This window comes from Pseudophryne corroboree, chromosome 11 (genome assembly GCF_028390025.1).
Source record: "Pseudophryne corroboree isolate aPseCor3 chromosome 11, aPseCor3.hap2, whole genome shotgun sequence".
Classification (NCBI taxonomy): domain Eukaryota; kingdom Metazoa; phylum Chordata; class Amphibia; order Anura; family Myobatrachidae; genus Pseudophryne; species Pseudophryne corroboree.
Window position 1 is genome coordinate 20,849,676 of NC_086454.1, and position 20,947 is coordinate 20,870,622.

The window sequence follows — 20,947 nt, forward strand, 5'->3', positions numbered from 1 at the left end:
CTCTACCTCTGTGCATATTCTGCTATAATAATCGACTGTCTTTTATTTTAAAGTGAAGCTAGGCCTCCTATTTATGTGTGTATATTAGATATATCTTGTCTGAATTATAGACCTCACTGCAGTTCTCTACTGAAACAAAATGGCCGCCCCCTTGCACAATCATTCCAGTCATATACTATCTCACTTGATGATAGTCTATGAATCACACAAGTACCAACCTCACTGCTGGTGTTACACACAAAATGGGACTGGGGGAAGTTTATCAAACCTTCTAAAGAGGACAATTGAAGGTGGAGGTGTTGCTTATAGCCAGGGGTGCCAAGAGGGGAGCAGGTACTGATTACCCTGACACCAGCTTGCTGGAGGGGCTGCCCGGATTTGGCAATGCCCCCAGTAGCCGCTCCCCATTAAGGTCTGGAAGGCCCTGCCCATAGTCAGATTCTAGCTATCACTTTATAGAATGTCCTAGATAAATGATGCCTAGGGGGTGTGGCCTCAACATGGGTAGGTGGTGCAGGGATCGCGTCATTGTTGCCCCGCCCCTGCTATTCAATGCCCAGATTACCTGCATTGAATAGCGAGGGCGGGGCTACGATGATGCAATTCCGTGCGAATCGTGTCATCAGCCTCTGCGGACCTCCCACTTTCAAGGACGGCTGCGGGGAGGACCGGGGGGCTGGGTCCGTCGGGAGTGGCGCCGGTTCCGGGAGACTTGCGTGCTCTTCCGGGGGGCCGTGAACGCCACTAGAATTTTGGGAGCCTCCCGGCCGATCCAGGAGAATAGGCAAGTATGGGTTGCTATGGGCAACATACAGATGTAGCTGGTTATGGGTGGGACTTTATGATGTCATTTGCATCATTGAGCTCCGCCCACAGCGATGTGATGACATTGCACCCTCTCACTGCAATGGGATGCACCCGAAACATCTCGTTCTGGTACGTTATCAGGGAATTTTCCAGAATCTCTTGGTTGCCTCCCAGACATTCAGGAGAGCCGGACAGACTGACAGTTCTGGTTCGGTCACATGATCAGAAATAAGTTTACAATTCTCCGGATCACTGACTAGTTATAACATTACAGTTTCCCTATCCCCTGGACCGTACAAGGCAGGAAAGTTTTGCCGGCAAATATAACCTAATTTATGCCACCGTCTGGCTTGGACGCCGGAATCAGCGCTGACCTCATCTGCTTTGAACAAGTTCTATTTCTTCCCAAATTTGCATTAGAAATGATTTACCGGTATGTCTCTCTCAAGGTCACGTCCAGCAGAAGTGAAGAAATGTCAGTGGTAGGTGTGCCATAAAGGCCGGAGATTTGTACAGTAAATACTGGTTCTACTGAATGAGAAATAGACTGACAGTCCAACCGCCGGAGTAAACATTACGTTGCGCTGTCTCGGTAAATATTTAATGTACGAGCAAACAGGATTCTGAGACTGGGGGATGGAGGGGGCTGGACAGGTTATTCAATGACACGTCTTAGAAATAAGCGGTGAAGGCATAGAGGTGAATGAAGTAACTTGTTTAAACAGCTATTATTAAGTAGGCGCGTGGCTGCACTGCTAAAATAGCCGGAGTCTCCTCTTAGGGGAAGGATATGGCGGATACATTTAAAAGCCAAAGGTTTTTTTTACAGCAATTTTGGCTGCTGGATTTAAAGGGGCAATTACATCCAATTCAGACCTGATCACTAGCAGGCGATTTTTGCACTGCTGCGATCAGATAGTCGCCGCCTACAGGGGGAGTGTATTTTAGCTGTGCAAGTGTGCGAACGCATGTGTAGAAGATGTACAAAAAGATCTTGTGCAGTCTCTGCGCAGCCCAGGACTTACTCAGCCGCTGCGATCACATCAGCCCATCCGGGACCGGAATTGACGTCAGGAACCCTCCCTGTAAACGCTGGGACACGCCTGCGTTTTTCCAAACCACTCCCTGAAAACGGTCAGTTGCCACCCACGAACGGCTTCTTCCTGTCAATCTCCTTGCGAACGCCCGTGCGAACGGATCCTTCGCACAAACCCATCACTGAGCGGCGATCCGCTTTGTACCCGTGCGACGCGACTGCGCATTGCGGTGCATACGCATGCTCAGTTTAGACCCCCAATGCCAAATCGAGCGTGATTTGTATTGAACATGATCGTCCCTTTAAATTCAGTTGCTGAACCTACTGAAAATGTGGCGGCTTTGAAAATTGCTGCATAGTAAAGTTAGCCTGAAGGCCTCATTCTGCACAAGGTAAGGGAGCTGGCCACAAGGTGATGGGGGCTCATCCCAAAATCAGTCACTAAATACTGTAGACTAAACACGTGATTTGGCAATTCATTTCTGTGTACACAGTACTATTAAGTTACTGTTCATTTGACCACATTTAGACTTGAAGAAATCCACCTTACTGGGCAGGTGTAGTACACTTTAATTAGGATTAAGCTAAGGTACGTCTCTCTCCCAAAACGAAATTTGTCTGCTAAATACATCTCATTGCATTGGGCCATGGAGGACGTATCATTTTTCTTCATATGAACTTCTTTAGTGCTAAGGACGAGTGTGACTCATCCTTAACACTTTGAAGTATATGTTGGCGACGAATTCTACTCGTCCTTAGAACTGAAGAGGTTAAATAATGGAATAAAAATGGGTTAATTCTAGAAATCTTTAACAAAGAATATTCTGTCATATAACATAACAAAAAGTTATCCCTAAAGCTTTAACCTTCTTACAAATAAAGACAGACAATAACTGGCTAGGTCAGGGCCAGTGCAAGGTTTCTCGGCACCCTAGGCAAAAGTTCTGCCTACTGCCCCTTCCCCCTAACCAGCCTTCAGGTGAAAAGCATGCTGCTGCCCTCCCCCAACCCCAGTCTGTTGCATGGCTGCTCTCTTCTCCCCATCTCCATAGTCTTTGTGGATTCCTGCTGCTCTCACCCCCTTTCCCCTACTCTTTTAAATGTCTTCTGTTCTATCCCCTCTACCATCTGTTTGCATGCTGCTGCTCATCCACCCCAGATAGTGTGCATGCCTGCTGCTCATCTCAGCACCCGCCCCCAAAGACTGCTGCTCTCCCCCTCTTTCCTTATCAAATGCGGACAGTGCACTGTGCAGCCACCTCACCTGCAGGCTGCGATGCAGAGTTGCTTACTGAGTAGTCTGTGAAAGAGCCTGGAATGAAGAGCAGCGCCGCATGTCACCCTGCAATACAGGATCTTGGCAGTCGTGGCTACTGCAGATACGAGTGCTGGGGGGATTGCGGCGGTTGTGAGAGGTAGGACCACGCTACCTTTTTCATGCAGCTGTAACAGGCTGCCCCCTCAGGTCCCGGCGCCCCTAGGCAGCTGCCTAAAGCTGCCTAGTGGAAGCTCCGGCCCTGTAGGTAAGTGATCACCCCCTATTGATAACACTTGCAAGAATCCCCTGAGGCTGAAGCTATGGCTTCGAGTCTCCCATCTTTGTACATGTGGATGCTGCAATTTCCGCCCATGTCTCTCGTGGGTTCTACCAGGCTAGATGAGGAACGCTGGTAAAGATTATCACTGGGATTGAGGTCTTGGCTTTGACTGGTCCTCTCCAGTACTTAAGTCACTCCAATACGGCTTTTGCTGTAGGCTCTGGGCCATTGGGGGTCATTCCGAGTTGATCGCTCGCTAGCAGTTTTTAGCAGCTGTGCAAATGCTATGCCGCCGCCCACTTGGAGTGTATTGTAGCTTAGCAGAAGTGCGAACGTTTTTATCGCAGAGCGCCTGCAAAAATTTTTTGTGTAGTTTCAGAGTAGCTCAAAACCTACTCAGCGCTTGCGATCACTTCAGACTATTCAGTTCCGGATTTGACGTCACACACACGCCCAGCGTTATTCCAACAATGCCTGCGTTTTACCTGGCACGCCTGCGTTTTTCCGAACACTCCCTGAAAACGGTTAGTTGCCACCCAGAAATGCCCACTTCATGTCAATCACTCTGCGGCAACCAGTACGACTGAAAATCATTGCTAGACCCTGTGCAAAACTACATCGTTCGTTGTGCCCGTATGTCGCGCATGTGCATTGCACCGCATACGCATGCGCAGAACTGCCGTTTTTTAGCCTGATCGCTGCGCTGCGAACAAATGCAGCTAGCGATCAACTCGGAATGACCACCATTGTCCTGCTGGAATATAAATCTTAGGTCTCTTGCAGATCCCTGGACTGATCTATATCCTCACAGTCTATTTTGACACCTTTCCCAATTGCTGAGGTGGAGAAGCATACAGATTGCGTTATGCTCTGGTCAACAGCGCATCCATTTTGCACTGCAAGGGGAGTAAATACATTTATATTTTTTCCGTGCAGGGTAAATACTGGCTGCTTTTGCATGCAGTCCACAAAAGTTACACAGCTTTATTTTTACACTGCAATTTAGATTTCAGTTTGGACACACCCCACCCAAATCTAACTCTCAGGTAGCTAATTCAGATGTGGCTGGCAGCCCGGAATCAGACTATCAGTCACTAACAGTGATGTTGGGCAGCGTGCTACGTCACAGGACCCGTTAGGGCACACGCAGATGGATTCTTCATGGCCCTCATTCCGAGTCATTCGCTCTGTAAATTTCATCGCATCGCAGTGATTTTCCGCTTAGTGCGCATGCGTAATGTCCGCACTGCGACTGCGCCAAGTAATTTTGCAATGAAGATAGTATTTTTACTCACGGCTTTTTCTTCGCTCCGGCGATCGTAATGTGATTGACAGGAAATGGGTGTTACTGGGCGGAAACAGGCCGTTTTATGGGCGTGTGGGAAAAAACGCTACCGTTTCCGGAAAAAACGCGGGAGTAGCTGGAGAAACGGAGGAGTGTCTGGGCGAACGCTGGGAGTGTTTGTGACGTCAAACCAGGAACGACAAGCACTGAACTGATCGCAGATGCCGAGTAAGTCTGAAGCTACTCAGAAACTGCTACGAGGTGTGTAATCGCAATATTGCGAATACATCGTTCGCAATTTTAAGAAGCTAAGATTCATTCCCAGTAGGCGGCGGCTTAGCATGAGCAAATCTGCTAAAATCCGCTTGCGAGCGAACAACTCGGAATGACCTCCTATATGCGCAGAGTACTGATAATCAGTATTTGCATATCCCATGTGAATAAGCTCCTCTCTGCACATGTTACTTCTGCCCCACCTGCAGTGCAGCATGGTTTTGCCCAGTAGATTGCTTTTTTGCTTTACTTACAATCATGAATCAACCCTGTATCTGATGTCTGCAATCTAACTTTTCTCTCCCTCGCAGTGATTGCTGGTGGCCGCCCAAGGGCGGATCCAGAAGAAAATGATAGGGGGGGCACCATGGAAGGGGCAAGTACATTTGCGTGCGGCTTCGGTGCATGTGAGGTGGCGCTTCTTATACAATGCCCACAGTTGTAGCGCTCATTATGCAATGTCCACTGTACTGGTAGTGCCCCTTATATAGACCCCATAGTAGTGGTGCCCCTTATGCAATGCCCGTATTGCCCCCAGTAGTAATGTTGCCTGTAGTAATGCCCCCAGTCATTTAGCGCCCTAGTAGTTATGCCCCCAGTGGTAATGCCCCTGCAGTTATGACCCCAGTAGTTTACCCCCCCCCCCTTTAGTTTAGCCTCCCAGTAGTAATGCCCCCCTGTAGTTTGCCCCATTGTAGTTTAGCCCCTGTAGTTATGCCCCGCTTGTAGTTTAGCCCCCATTGGTAATGCCCCCAGTAGTTTGGCCCTTGTAGTTATCCCCCAGTAGTTTGGCCCCAGTAGTTATCCCCCAGTAGTTTGGCCCCTGTAGTTATCCCCCAGTAGTTTGGCCCCCCTGTAGTTTAGCCCCAAGTAGTAATGCCCCTTTAGTAACGCCGCCAGTAGTAATGCCCCTGTAGTTACGCCGCCAGTAGTAATGCCCCTGTAGTTACGCCGCCAGTAGTAATGCCCTCCTGTAGTATGCCCCCAGTAGTTAGCCCCTTTGTAGTTGGCCCCCAGTAATAATGACCCCCAGTAGTTTGCTCCCAGTAGATGCCCCCAGTAGTAATGTCCCCCAGTAGTTTGCCCCCAGTAGATGCCCCCCAGTAGTTTGCCCCCAGTAGATGCCCCCCAGTAATAATGTCCTCCAGTAGTTTGCCCCCAGTAGTAATGCCCTCTAGGAGTTTGCCACCAATAGATGACCCCCCAGTAGTAGTGTCCCCAGTAGATGCCCCCCAGTAATAATGCCCCCAGTAAAAATGTCCCCCAGTAGCTGCCCCCAGTAGTAATGCCTCCAATAGATGACCCCCCCAGTAGTAATGCCCCCCAGTAATAATGCCCCCAGTAGTTTGCCCCCAGTAGTAATGCCCCCCCAGTAGTAATGCCCCCTGTTGATATCCCCCCCAGTAGTAATGTCCCCCCGTAGTTTGCCCCCAGTAGATGCCCCCGCTGCACTAAGGAAGAAAAAACCATCATACTTACCGAGCCCCGTTCCCGCTTCCAGACCGCTGCAGTCCTCCTCTTGGCGTCCGCTCCTCAGCACTATGAGACGTCATGACTGACGTCTCTCCCATAGCGCACGCCGCACAGTGACAGCGCTGGAAGCCGGAGCTCAGTACTGAGCTCCTGCCTCCGGCTGCCGCTGTGCAGGGAGACGGGCGCCCACTGGTAACACAATCTCAGCGGGCGCCCGTCATCTCCCTGTGCGGCGCCGGGAGGGGACGGAGGCCACAAATGACAGGGGGGGCACGAGCCCGAGTGCCCCCCCCCCCCTGGATCTGCCACTGTGGCCGCCATATTGCAACTGAGTATCAATAAACACAATCCGTTCTGGGGAAAGGGGACTCTGAGGACCATGATGTACTGGTGTTATTAGTGTGCAGGTCTTATAGTGCAGGACAGTGTCGCAACAGCCTTAGCGTATAAAGGGCCTTTTTCAGGGTTGACAGCAAACCAAAAAAGCACACTAATGGGCAAAACCATGTGCAGTGCAGGTGGGGCAGATGTAACACGTGCAGAGAGAGTTAGATTTGGGTGGGGTGTGTTCAAACGGAAATCTAAATTGCAGTGTAAAAATAAAGCAGTCAGTATTTACCCTGCACAGAAACAAAATAACCCACCCAAATCTAACTCTCTCTGCACATGTTACATCTGCCCCACCTGCAGTGCACATGGTTTTGCCCAACTGCTTACTTTATTGGTTTGCTAACAAACGCAAAAAAATCTAAATAATCCATGCCTCTGAATTGATCAGCTCTGCTCTCACCCCGCCCGGCTGCGCCAAACCCCATCCTCATTTGCGCTTCAGCCCACACAGGTTCTGTGGCTGATTATAACCAGGTGAAATGGAGTCTTGAAGTCAGCCAGCCACAGAACCTGTGTAATTAATATGTGTCCAGAATTAAAGGGAGGAGGTGGTAACTGTAGTTCTGCAACGCCTAACAGAGTACATAAACAAATGATGAAAAGAAGAAAACAACAAGTTATAGTACAAGACAATGTAAAATGAGGTTCTCTCGCGCAGATCTAAGCATATGGCGCAATCAGAGCTGAGTTTACGCTAATCCGCTTCATAAATGACCTCCTGTGATTGAGACGTGGCACCAGTGCCCAATCCAATGTAGGTGAGAACCTAAGAACAGCAGTGAATGCATTTTGGGTTCCTGTGTTGTCTCCAGTGATCTGTTCAAAGGCGCAATTCCGCAATTCCACAGTAGGTGGCAGGTTTGTTCCAATCTCCATTTACTGTAGTTTAGTTTGCATTTGCTACAAAAGTACGAGGGGCCTATTTAGTAAAGTTCTTGTGCAGCCAATCCATCCAAAAAGTATTATTACTATTATTATTTACCAGTTATTTATATAGCGCACACATATTCCGCAGCACTTTACAGAGATTACAGAGAATATTTGGTCATTCACATCAGTCCCTGCCCCAGTGGAGCTTGCAACTCCCAGTTGCAAGAAACCCACGTTTTTTGGGGGGCATTCCCCCCCCCCCCCCCCCGCAAGAATAGTCAGATCTCTCATATTCTACTGGGCAAGATGGAGGGGCTAATCACTGGAATTGCAGCGCAGTATATAGGGGGGGGGGGGGGGGGGGGTTAATGACGCAATTCACAGAATTTTAGTGTCTCCTCTATCCGGGCTTCTGTGGGAGAGGAGATGAAATAAATCGGCCAGTATGGCTTACAATCTATATTCCCTGCAACATTTAAGCTAGGTACACAATATACAATTATCTGGCAGATCTGGCTGGTTGGAATGAGAATTTGGTAATGGATGACAGCAGATGACAATCGACCATTTGCTCCCAAACACTGGAAAACGGACAAAACCCAATGGTCATACAAATTAAATACAAATTTAACCAACTTAGTTGAACGACAGTTTTTGTCCGTTTTCCAGTGTTTGGGAGCAAATGGTCGATTGTCATTTGCTGTCATCCATTACCAACTTCTCATTCCAACCGGCCAGATCTGGCAGATAATTGTATATTGTGTACCTAGCTATACACATTAGGGTTCAATTGTTTGTCAGGAGCCAGTTAATCTACTAGTATATTTTAGGATTGTCCCATTTGTTGTGCACAGAGGAAATTCCGGATCTCTTTATTATTTACCCAGTGTCTACGCTTCCCTAGGACAGGCTCTTACTGACCCGGCAAGAGAATGTTAATAAATCAGGTAGAGAAATAATTGTTTGTTTCCATGATTATGGGAACATTGCGTGAGACTTAACAAACAGGACCCTTATTTATAAAATGTCAGTGCTTCCCCAAAGAGCTCACAATCTAAGAGTAATATAATAACTGTGATATGTGAATATGCAGGGGACATATGTGTGTGCATTAGTACAGTGTACTAGGGGACAAAGCTAAACCTTGTACACTAAGAATAGGGATCACTGATCCCTATGTCTGCAGAAAGGTAAAATAATAAGCCAATAAGCCAATAAGATACAGCATATTGGGCCTGATCGCAGCAGCAAAATTGTTCTCTAATGGGCAAAACCATGGGGGTCATTCTGACCCGTTCACTCGCTGCGTTTTAACACAGCAGAGCGAACGGGTCCCTGATGCGCATGTTCCGGTGTCATAGTGCGCCGGCACATGCCAGACGGCCGAAGGCCGTAGCAGGGATGCGATCGCCTCTGCCTGATTGACAGGCAGAGGCGATCGCTGGCCGGGAGGGGGCGGAATGGTTGCGTTTGGCTGCCGTTTCGTGGGTTTGGTCCGGCCAATGCAGACGTGGCCGGACCGAACGGGGGGGCGGGCCGCAGAGGCTGCATGATGTCACACGCAACCGCTGCAGGCCGGGGAGCAATGAGTAGCTCCCGGCCAGCACGCTAAGGCTGCGCTGGCCGGGATCTACTCTTGAAGTGCAAAGGCATCGCCGCTGTGCGATGCCTTTGCACTTCTGCGAGGGGGGGCCGGACTGACATACGGGGCGGACTAGCCCTGTGCTGGGCGTCCCCCCGCATGTCAGTGTGAATGATCGTAGCTGTGGTAAATTTAGCACAGCTACGATCAACTCGGAATCACCCCCCCCATGTTCACTGCAGGGGGGGCAGATGTAACATGTGCAGAGAGAGTTAGATTTGGGTGGGTTATTTTGTGCAGGGTAAATACTGGCTGCTTTATTTTTACACTGCAATTTAGTTTTCAGCTTGAATGCACCCCACCCAAATCTAACTCTCTCTGCACATGTTACATCTGCCCCACCTGCACTGCACATGGTTCTGCTCATTAGAGAACAATTTTGCTGCTGCGATCAGGTCTGAATTAGGCCCATTGTCTATTCTCTCTCATTGACCTGTTTACATATTGATTTAAAGAGGCTGGACGGACGGCCCTTTCTATATCCATCTGCCCCGCACCTCTCCTACCTCTGGAGGGCATCCATAGAACCCAATTTAAAGGTACTGCGGAGAATTTGCAATAGTTTTTGTCGCAGTAATGCTGCAAGAGACACGAACACCAATATTAGCGTCTCTGATTTAGGTAACGGGAGGGATTTAGGTAACGGGAGGGTCCCTCCCCTCCTTAGCTCTATGCGGGAGGCAGAATTGATTAAGACGGGGGTTGTCTAATAGACAGCGCCGGGAACAAAGCACAATTGAGCATCTTGGCCATAGCCGGGCCCAGCGCTGTTCGTCATTATCACTGGAGTCCAGATAAGATGGGAGTCAGTATATAACCCATATCTCACTGCGTCTTACATGATAAGTACAGGATAAGCAGGAGGCTTTATATGTGTAGCTTAGAGTGACAGCGCCCCGGAGGGACCGCGCCACCACCAAGTCACATTATATGACCGATTTGTAGACGGGTATCTGTGAGATCAGCATCGCATCTCTAGCATCTGACAGCCTGCTGGGCCCAAGAGGCCTTATCCCTGTAATCACTTATACCGAGGAGGCCGAAGACACGATCCGGCTTCCTGAAACAATGGTGATGAATGACGGAGGCGACATTGCAAATTGTAACCCAGCGACACTTAATAAGAAAATGTCACATCAGGGAGATGATACAGACGTATTGGAGAACACTCAGCCACGATTACCCCGTAATTCACAGCAGCTTCAGGCTGGACCTATCATAATCTCATTACCCAGCGATCGGCTGCAGAACGCACTTCATAGAGTCGCCGCGCACGACACCTCGCCGAACGGCTGCAACATGTAAATACACAGTCATTTGTAGAATCATTCTGGCTGGTCCCAATCAGGGCTGTGACCAGATTTCTGTTTTTACAGCATATTTTCTATTAAAAAGAAAAATCCTTCAGCCACAGGGAGAACATTATTCATCCAGCGCTACCGGCTAAAGGCATCTCTCCGCCCATCGGGTTACCGGTGTCCTCACCGCTCTTATCTCTGCAATCACTTTAAGGCACACATTGAAATGTAGGGGGTACGTTCCACCGGACAGTGTCTAAGTCGACATCATATGGTCGACATACATTAAGGTCAACCAGGGAAGGGCTTTGTAGCGTCGTCTGCATACAGGGAATGGCGAAAACCGCTGGCGCCACACCGTCTACGTCCACCTCTAAATCTGGCCCTTAAGGGCGCACAGTCCCCATTTTTTCTATTAAACAAAAAACTGAGACACTCCTGTGACCTTCCCGTCATTCAGTCCATGAAACAGTAATTCTATAACTGTGTGCAAATTCCAACCCTGGCCACGCCGTACATTATAATATCAGGGGGATAGGGGCTTCCCCTATAACGCACTGGACGCCGCGTCACCAGATCACGTTTACACGTACACTTTAGAAATGATAGCTTCATCCACTGACGGCATTTCCTGTCTTTTTATTATGTTTTATTAAACCCGCAGATTCCGCGGCCCCTGCCAGTGGATGCGAGTGGGGAAAGTAAGCTGCAGCTGATTTACAGAGACTATTCTCACTTTAAACTAAATCCCAGCTGTTGCAGGAAGATAATATTGAGCTATATCTAGCCCCCCTCCCCCCAACCTTCAACGTTGAAACAAGGGCGCCTTCTTCCCATTCTGTTAATTATAGGTGCACCAACTAAAAACTGCAAAGACATCTCACCCACCCACAGAATACACCCAAGAGCAAAGCGCGGATACGTACGCTCATTTCCTGCCAACAAATTGACAAAAAATAATTTCACTACAGCATTTAAATAAACTTTTTCTTCAAAAACATTTTGTGAATTAGACTTTAAAGCCGGTGTTACTCTGTAATTCCGTTTTTCAACAAAGATACAAAAAAACAGTTCTGCTTCAGATTAATAATGGCGATTAACCAGGGCCGGTTCTAGCCCTTGTGGTGCCCCGGGCGAAAATAAGGGCGTGGCTTCATACAGGGGTGTGGTCAGTTATGCCCCCTGTAGAGTCGTGCCACCATTTGTGCCCCGCGCCGCTTACAAAAAAAATTATAATAATTAATACTTTCTGTCCCCGCTCCTGAATCCCGACCGCTGCTGACCTCCGCCGGCGCCGCTCCTCTGATCTATGAGAGAGACGTCATGACGTCTCTCCCTTAGCACAGCATAGACACTAGAGGTAAATTATGACCCCTAGCGTCTATGTTCCAGTCCCACAATGCTGTGCGGTGCGCGATGATGTCATCGTGCACCGCACAGCAAAGGTCCTCTCCACGAAGGGAAACTAGACGGGTAGCGTCTAGTTTCCTTCACAGCACAGCACCAGCGGGCACTGACCAACAGTAGCGGATCTTGCCATGCGGCGGCGCCCTCCGGAAGGTGGCGCCCCGGGCAAAAATCCCGTGTGCCCGTAACAAGATCCGCTACTGCGAGTAACGTGTGCCACTAAAACGCCACAGTTGGAAGTGTTTTATCTGTAAAGAGAAGCATGCACCCCCATCCAGCCCGCGCATGTGCGGCAGATAATGCTGTCCGATCGCTAAGTAAAGGTCATACGGGTGTGGATTATTAGATGTACACTAAGAAGGTCTACAGTCAATAGGTCTACAACTAATGCTAGACATGCATTAGGTCATCAGGGTCAAAAGGTTGACGTAGAATAGGTAGACAGTAGGAAAGGTCGATAGAGTCAAAAGGTCAACATGGAAATGGTCGACACAAAAAAGGTAGTAACCTACGCTCGGCACAGGATACTATACCCAATCGTAGTCCGCGTGGATGGTAAAGTATGAAAAAGTTGTGGGAAAAAAGGAGAAAACTCCAGAAACTTGTGTCTACCATATGTGTGTTGACAGTGCTTATGGTCGACAGGTGCAAATGGTTGACACACATATGGTCAACACAACTTTTTGGGGGTTTTAAGTATCTTAATCAACTTTTTCATACTTTACCATCCACTGGATTACGATTGGGAATAGTAACCTTGCCCGAAGCTTGGAGATCAAAGCAAGCCATGCGAGGGGACGCGGTACACTAATTGGGGTTCCACCTGCTTGATGGTGAAAACGACACCAAAAAACGTAAAAATGTGGTGTAGACCTTTTTTTGTGTCGACCTTTTCTCATGTCGACCTTTTGTTTTTACCCTGTTGACCTTTCCTACTGTTGACCTTTTGTCAGGTTGATCTTTTCACCTTTTGACCCTGTCGACCTAATGACTGTAGACCTTTGTAATGTAGATCTGGTGATCCAAGCCCTTTGTGAACAGCAGGAGGGCCAGTGCCTTTGTGGGGCCCTTATCGTGTGTGGGGGCCCCAGATCTAGTATACTAGTTGCCCCATCTATAATCCAGCTCTGAGTTGCTAATCTCGGTTCAGCCTCTAATAGCTAAATCATTGTATGTAACAGCTCACCGCTTGGTAAGGCTTGGCCAGAGGGCTCATTACCCCCTTTCCTTAAATCACTCATTTCCGTGTGGACCTGTCCTCCACTACTCTGCTGTGCCAAGTGGAGGCCAACAAGACATTCCAGACCATGCTACCACATCCAAGACAAACTGGCTCGCTGATGTTCTTCAACAGCAAGGAACCACCATCGGTGGCAGAAACACCATCAGCCATAGGTCATCAATGGTTGCAAGACCATCGATGGTCTATGGCCACCCCTACATAAGGATTATCTGCTCTCCTGGGAGTCAGTAGGAACTCCCCAAAATTCAGGGTGGGTGTCCGATACAATTAAAACTTAAAAATTATAGCTTCAAATTCAGTGGAAAAAGCCATTTTTCTTCTCAAATCACTAGTGACTATAAAGCTGCATTTTCATGAATATTGGTACAGCCCAAAAATGGGTCCCCCTACTATGTGTATACGCTTGCGGGTGTCCTCCCACAGTCCAATGACATGCTGGTAGAGGTGTCCATCGCAGGGTTAACCATTGATGGTGCCACCATTGCTTAGCATCGGTGGCATGTAATCATTGAGGGAAACCATCCCCACTTGTCTTTCAGAGCGGGTGCTGGGCCATTTAAGGAATGAGCCGGGTGCTGAGTTTCTGACATCGATGGTGGGGGAACATCAGATTTCTGGCATTAATGGCAAAACAGTCAACAATTGGTGGCAAACCACACTGGTCTTGAGGAAGGCTACTGCTGAGACGAAACGCGTCGACAACATTGGGCACTGTGCAACTTCTCTCAACTCCAAAAAGCCAGCCTCTAAGGTATTTTTTCATTACCTAGTGCACTTTATGAAAATCGGATTTTTTTAATATTTTCTTGTTGGTGCAAATTTTATTTTTAACTTGACTCTCCTTCTAAGGAGTGATTGTGGTTCATCTATGTATGTGTCTTTTCCCAACTAGGGGATTATGCATTAATTAAAAATCTTTTTTTTTTTAAATGGATTGATTGGCACCATTTTTTTATTTTTGGATTTAAAACTGTCAAACTGCGCATTGGTATCCAGAAGTCCGAAACAGCTGTGGATTCAAAAGATACCTTGATAGGAACATCTTCACTTTTTGTCTTGTGAGTGTGGTACGCACCTTTATTGATACAGAAATATAGGAGAAAGATACCTTTATACACTTGACTTATTCCCACTTTAAAGTGAGTTTAGGTATGCTCTTCCATGCATACTATATGGTGAAGGACACATAAAGAGGGTGAAGAAGTCTAAAGAAACCTTTATGTGCACATATTCGTTCTTCCCAGTGTGAGTTGGGGTACGCACCTCATATAGATCCCCTATTCATGCTATCGTCTCCTTTCACTCTGATGGGATAAAGGACATTTCTATATATATAAAAAGAAAACATTGTATAAAACAATACTACACATTGTATGTTTGCTCTTTTTGTTTCCATATAATAATGACTGGACATTAATCACATCAATTGAGAACATCCGTTGAGCAATTGAGGATCAACATTCTGAACATCTTCAAGGGACGTATATGTCATATCTATTTGATGTTTATATTGGGCGCTTATACTGAGAAAAATTGTCTTTCTTTTGTTCAATTTCTGTTTTTGTGGGGTGTGGTGGCATCCTGCCACACAATTTACATTAGTTAAAGCTGCCTTGCGCACATTTCGAGTACTCTAAATTTTCTTGGTCTCCATTGTGTTAACCATCGATGGTCGATGACCATTAGTACATGTTGGTAGGTTAATTGTCTCCAAATATATTAACCCTGTGCCGGTGTGGTAAGAAGTTTAGCCTGAAAGCTCCACTGGGGCAGGGGCAGATGTGAATGATTGCAGAGTCTCTATGGAGATCTGTAGGAGGTATAGAAATAACTTGTAATAGTCAATAATTCCTACACACATTGAGAAGACCCAATGTCATGTCCTCTGTCCTTCTCTCCTGTGTCCCAGAGTAATAAACAATATTTCATCATGTAAAATAAGGTCACAAGGGCACATTAGAGTTATTCATTCCGAGACCTTCCTCTTCACCCACTGATAGTTGGTAATTTCGGAGACCCCCATTGGGCTGGCGGTGTGTTTTAATTAAATCTCCGAGTTGCAGGTCACAGCTGGGAGATTACCCTGACCCGCCCACCTCGCTGAGATTGAGTTTCAGAAGCCGGAGGTTGTCTGACAGCAACCTAAATCTCTATCCATGAAATTTATTCCTGCACTGCACAATATTAGTTTTACAGGGGAGGATCCATCTTTGTCCCTATTATATTGAGTGGTGTAGAGTACATACAACAACACAGCTATGTAACATCTCTGCCCCTATGTAGCATCAGCCGCTGGGTGTTTTGTGTCATCACTTCCTACCGTCATCATGACCCCCTCCCCCCCCCCCAATCATGACCACCCTCCATCTCCCCTCATATCATCACATCCCTCCAACTCCGTCATATAACTTACCTATGAGCAGTATTCCCCCAATTCAAATAATGGGGCAGATGTATTAACCTGGAGAAGGGATAGAGAGGTGATAAAACAGTGATAAGTGCAAGGTGATAACGCACCAGCCAATCATTACGGATTTGAAAAATGACAGTTAGGAGCTGATTGGCTGGTGCGTTATCATCTTGCACTTATCACCGCTTTATCACTTCTTCATCCCTTCTCCAGGTTAATACATCTGCCCCAATGTCCTCATCTCTCCCAGGCGGAGATAATTAGGGCATGAAATGAAAGGGAGGGTGCCGCTGTGTTGACACTGTCACCTCCCTGGAACGCCGACGGCGTCTGAAATTAGGGTACTGGACGCTGTGTTGGCACGCCTATTATTCACGCTGCAATTCACAATGGAAATGGAAATCTCAGTTACCTTGATAATTTAGGGCTTGTAGTAAAAGACGGCCTACATAATATCGGGTGTGTAAGTTACTTTACCTACCCGACTGCCCCCATGGAATTATTTAAAATTGTTGGTAACTATTTGAGTCCCGGTAGCGGGTGATCTATATGCACTTATAGCATGGGAGGAGCACATGCCTGGCTATCCTTCCCTATCATTGCCAATGCCCTCAGGAGGCACTGGGGAGAGTTATGATACGGGCAGGTAAATTCCCAAACGCTCTCAGCGTATCTCTCCTCCATTCCTGGACCTCCCGCTGCCACTGTTACTTAATGTACTATTACCCAGGGCCACAGGGAAGGGGGGGGGGGGGGGTGCAGCCTTGCTTCCTCCCATATCTTCTCAGGGGGTACCCTTGGCCAACACCCCGACGCGATTGGAAAAAATGGTTTACTTTCAATAATAAAGCATTTTCCCCTATATATCCTGTGCTGTTGCCATCCCTAACTGGTGACAGCGGTAAGCGGATCGCTGCGGTACATATATCAGTGTGATACAGACTTTTCCATGTGTTACATGGGGAAACCCTTACCGGTGATAACCAGCTTAGGGGGCCATACTACATGGGGTGAGCCCTTATCTCTGTATCTCTGGAAATTACAGGCTTAGGTGGTCATTCCGAGTTGTTCGCTCACTAGCAGTTTTTAGCAGCCGTGCAAACGCTATGCCGCCGCCCACTGGGAGTGTATTTTAGCTTAGCAGAAGTGCGAACGAAAGGATCGCAGAGCGGCGGCAAAATTTTTTTGTGCAGTTTCAGAGTAGCTTCAGACCTACTCAGCGCTCGCGATCACTTCAGACTATTCAGTTCCTGTTTTGATGTCACGAACACGCCCTGCGTTCGGACAGCCACGCCTGCGTTTTTCCGCACACTCCCTGAAAACGGTCAGTTGACACCCAGAAACGCCCACTTCCTGTCAATCACTCTGCGGCCAGCAGTGCGACTGAAAAGCTTCGCTATACCCTGTGTGAAACTACAACGTCCGATGTAATAGTACGACGCGCGTGCACATTGCGCCACATACGCATGCGCAGAAGTGCTGATTTTTTGCCTGATCGCTGCGCTGCGACCGAAAACTGCTAGTGAACAACTCGAAATGACCCCTTTATCCCGTAAAGGAAATTGACCTTCTTAGCAATAACTAAAGAAATAATAAAGTTGATTTTCTTCCTGAATAAATTCCCTACCTGCTGCCGCCGCTAACTGCCCCACGAGGCGAGATATTCACCCCCTTCTGTGGCACAGACTCACCTACATACAGCAATAACAGGCTGATTGCAAATCAGGGCATTGACGGAGAGTAACCATAAATGATGCATCACTAATAGATATGCTGCTGTTAATGTCGCGGCTCAGATTTATTTATATCCATATATTAATGTATCATCTACACCCCGAGCCTTATTAACCCATGGCCAGGCCCCTAGGTTTATCAGGTATTTCGGGCCCCCTCCGGCACTTCAGTCTTTCACCCCACTACAGCGGACGTCTGGGAAGCAGAGCTTATGCCATCAGTTACACTTTCAGTAATCACACGGACACCGGTACCCAGGTGAAATAAAGTCTGCTGACCTCTTTTATCATAACGCAGCCATTCTTCCTTTTCTTTTCTCTTTTGAAACAGCGCCTGTGTGCTATTGGTCTGCTGTCTCCCCCCCCCCCCCCCATCATCCCGCTCCATTGTCTCTAAGCAAACCTCAGCTGACTTTAAGTGTGCCTTCCTATGGCACAGGTTACAGTGCCTCACCCCAGAAAAAAAAAGATGGGCCCCTAGTCCTTGTAGGGCCCCTAGGCTTCCGCCTAGTCAGCCTTCTGGATAATGCGGCCCTTTCTACACCATCTATAGGCTACATTATGGGCTGAGTAGGCTCACTGTTTGCATAATGGGACGGAGCAGTCCATAGCCTAAACCACTGTAAATAAAAGCTCAGCAAACAACACAAAATGGAAATGGAATCTTTTTTTGTGTCAGCAATGTTGGTTTGTATTTTAATAAAGATGGCTTACACCTACACAAAGTGCCTCGTGCCTCAGTGATTTCACAGCATCCCAGCACATCTACAGGCTGCATTGTCTTTGATACCAGGTAAGCGCACAAAATGGCTGCCTACAGATTCACGGTTAAACCGAGTAGTGGAATACTAGTGTGGCGAAATCTGCATTTGTGCGTCCATTGCTTTATTGTAACCGTGTGAACGTCTTCACATTGAGCGAGCCAGCTGCCGGTGAGCTTGTGCTTATAACCTGCTAATGTACTAAACAGACATCAATATACCTCAGCTGTTGAGCTGAAAACATCACTCACTCCTAATGCCTCCGCTCTTTGCAAGTCCCCAAAGAGATATCCCAGCTCCGTTACCATGGTAACAAGAATAGGCCCCCATCTCTCAGGCTGAGTCGCTCTTGGAGACGGCCTCTGCCTGACGCCCCGACAGCCCCGGTGCAGGCAGATCGATATTCACCTTCCACATGGCACGCAGAGTATTTTCTCAGATCAAAGTCTTGTTTTCCGTATTGAATAATTAAAACGGCAAAACATCTTTAAGGTCTCACACAGAAGGCAGGTTTATATATTCTTTCCACTGGCGTTAATACAATGTCTGACTAATGCTTCGGATATGGAGCTCTGATTCCACCTCAGTGATAAAATAAAAACCTTGTCGCGTTTGTTGAATATTAATAATAATGACAGTCACAGGCACACACTGGCACATTTTCTCATTTTAAGGGGTGGACTAATAGGCTACCGATCCACTAAGAACTAATGACATCGCTGAGGCTTGAGGCACGTCTTGCCTCATGCCTTGTTGACGTCATTTGTTCCTAGGGCATTGGCAGGTTGCAATTTCTCTGATTAGTCCATCTGCTTACCAAATGAAAACGAAAACAGATACCACGGTTCCGTAATCCCTGTTATAATATCGCTTGAAGATGACAGCTCGATGATGTCACAGGAAGTGTCTCAGGCGCACACTGAGCATGCTCAAACACTCAATAAGGGAACAAGTTATTAGTTTTTTAATTATAACAATTGTGTTATGCTAGAGAAAATTGTTTGAAAATGGTAAAACAAAATATATGCTAGTCTCCCCAAAACTATACACTAGTCTCCCCCAAAACATATGCTAGTCTCCCCCAAAACATACGATAGTCTTCCCCAAAATAAACGCAGCTCTTGATTTGCTCCATTACTGAGCCTTTTACTAACAATCTTAGCTGTACCCTGGGCAGATGCCTCTGTTACCAACCCATGGAGTGGCTGAGTGGGCAATGGCTCAGTTTTTCCGTGGCTATGACGATCACATTGTTCTGGCAAGACTTGTTGGGGGAAAGAAATTTACAGTAATGGAACCAGCCTGTATGTCTAGCACTCCCCCTAGGAAAGGCGATGCAGCAAATATGGCAGCACACTAACGTATAAAGCAAATAGTACTTGGAGGCTATATAATGACACGCGTTTCACAATTTGTCTATCTCTCATTTATATTGTCATTGACCGGTTTCATGTCCTGCACAGCACAGTCATTTCCTGGGAGAAGCCGGGAACCCAGATTCACAATTTCTCAATCACAGACCCTTATTACAGCAAAGTGTACATACAATGCAAGCACAACCAAGACTTAATGACCAGGTGTATAGTCACAATACCCTAAAATAGTCCACATCTAAGTACATGTGACAACAAGCGCCAAAAGGGGATTCCTGATCTGGATATCGTCCCCCAAAACAGACATCATTCACCTCCATGAGTGAGTTTATTCCTTCCCACTCAATGTACAGAGTCTTCCACAACCCCCCCCCCCCCCCCCCCCATTCATCTTTATTAGATAAAACCTGATAAGATAAATTGATATAAATAATAAACACTTTACCCTGATAAAGAGGATCTTCTCTCCGACTTTGTATCTTCCTTGGGAGAGACGTTCCACGCAGAACTTATTGGGGCATTTGCAGGGGGGGTCCTCGGAAATGTGCTGAACCTGAGGAACACCAAGACCTTGAATATTTATTGTGTTTTATACCTGACATATATCGCTAAATGTATCATTTGGAAAGAACAAACTGATTTATATTACTCTATGGCATTCCGCACAGTCCCCATAGTAGGCTGTAGGGATGTGAAAGGTAATGAAAATGGCGTGACCACAGGAGAAATCAGTTATGTGTCTGTGGTGAACCTCTTATTGAATATGAGGAAGTTCTCAAATTAGATTTTTTTTTTTCAATTGTGACTATGATTTTTTTTTATCGCTGACGTACATGTTTATAGCAAGATATCAGTTCTCATGTTTAATTGCATGTAGTATATATTTTTGGTAATGTATCTATAGTAGTGTGCGTGTATGTTATCTTTATGATATATGGTTTAAATATACTCATCTACTTCTTCTGTCTCGAGAGCAAACACTGCTGGTCACTCTGGGGCTGGGGCCAGAGATGTGATGTCACTAGGCCCCGCCCCCACCACAGTACAAGCTGCCACAATTCACAGTTCCGTGGACAGGGGGTGGGGCTTGATGACACAGATTACATCATTACGGCGTGTCTCCCCCATACGGTCTTAATGACCCTGCCCGCTTTACTAGGAAGAGCTGTAGGATGCAGGAGAGTCGCCTGCAAATCCAGAGGTGCTGGGGACTACTCAAAAAAGTCTCCTGCAAATTCCGGGAGAGTAGCTATGTATAGACTTGTCTGAGCGGAATGAAAATATGTTATTATTAAAATGCATTGTCTTTTATATTTGTTTTATAATGAGGGTTATACAGTTCAATGTTCTTTATGTACAAAGACTAACTGTGAATTAGATCGGAGAAGTGCACCAGTGGAGAAGTTCC

At 47.0% G+C, this 20,947-nt stretch overlaps 1 protein-coding gene across 2 annotated transcripts in view; it reads right to left on the reverse strand.

Annotated features, from left to right (window-relative positions):
• GAS2 (growth arrest specific 2) overlaps window positions 1-20,947 on the reverse strand; it is a 185,810-nt gene that overhangs the window by 18,866 nt on the left and 145,997 nt on the right. For both annotated transcript variants that reach the window (XM_063946363.1, XM_063946364.1), the window contains one exon: window positions 19,985-20,092. In XM_063946363.1, coding sequence (XP_063802433.1) covers window positions 19,985-20,092 — 108 coding nt within the window. The remainder of the gene's footprint in view (window positions 1-19,984; window positions 20,093-20,947) is intronic.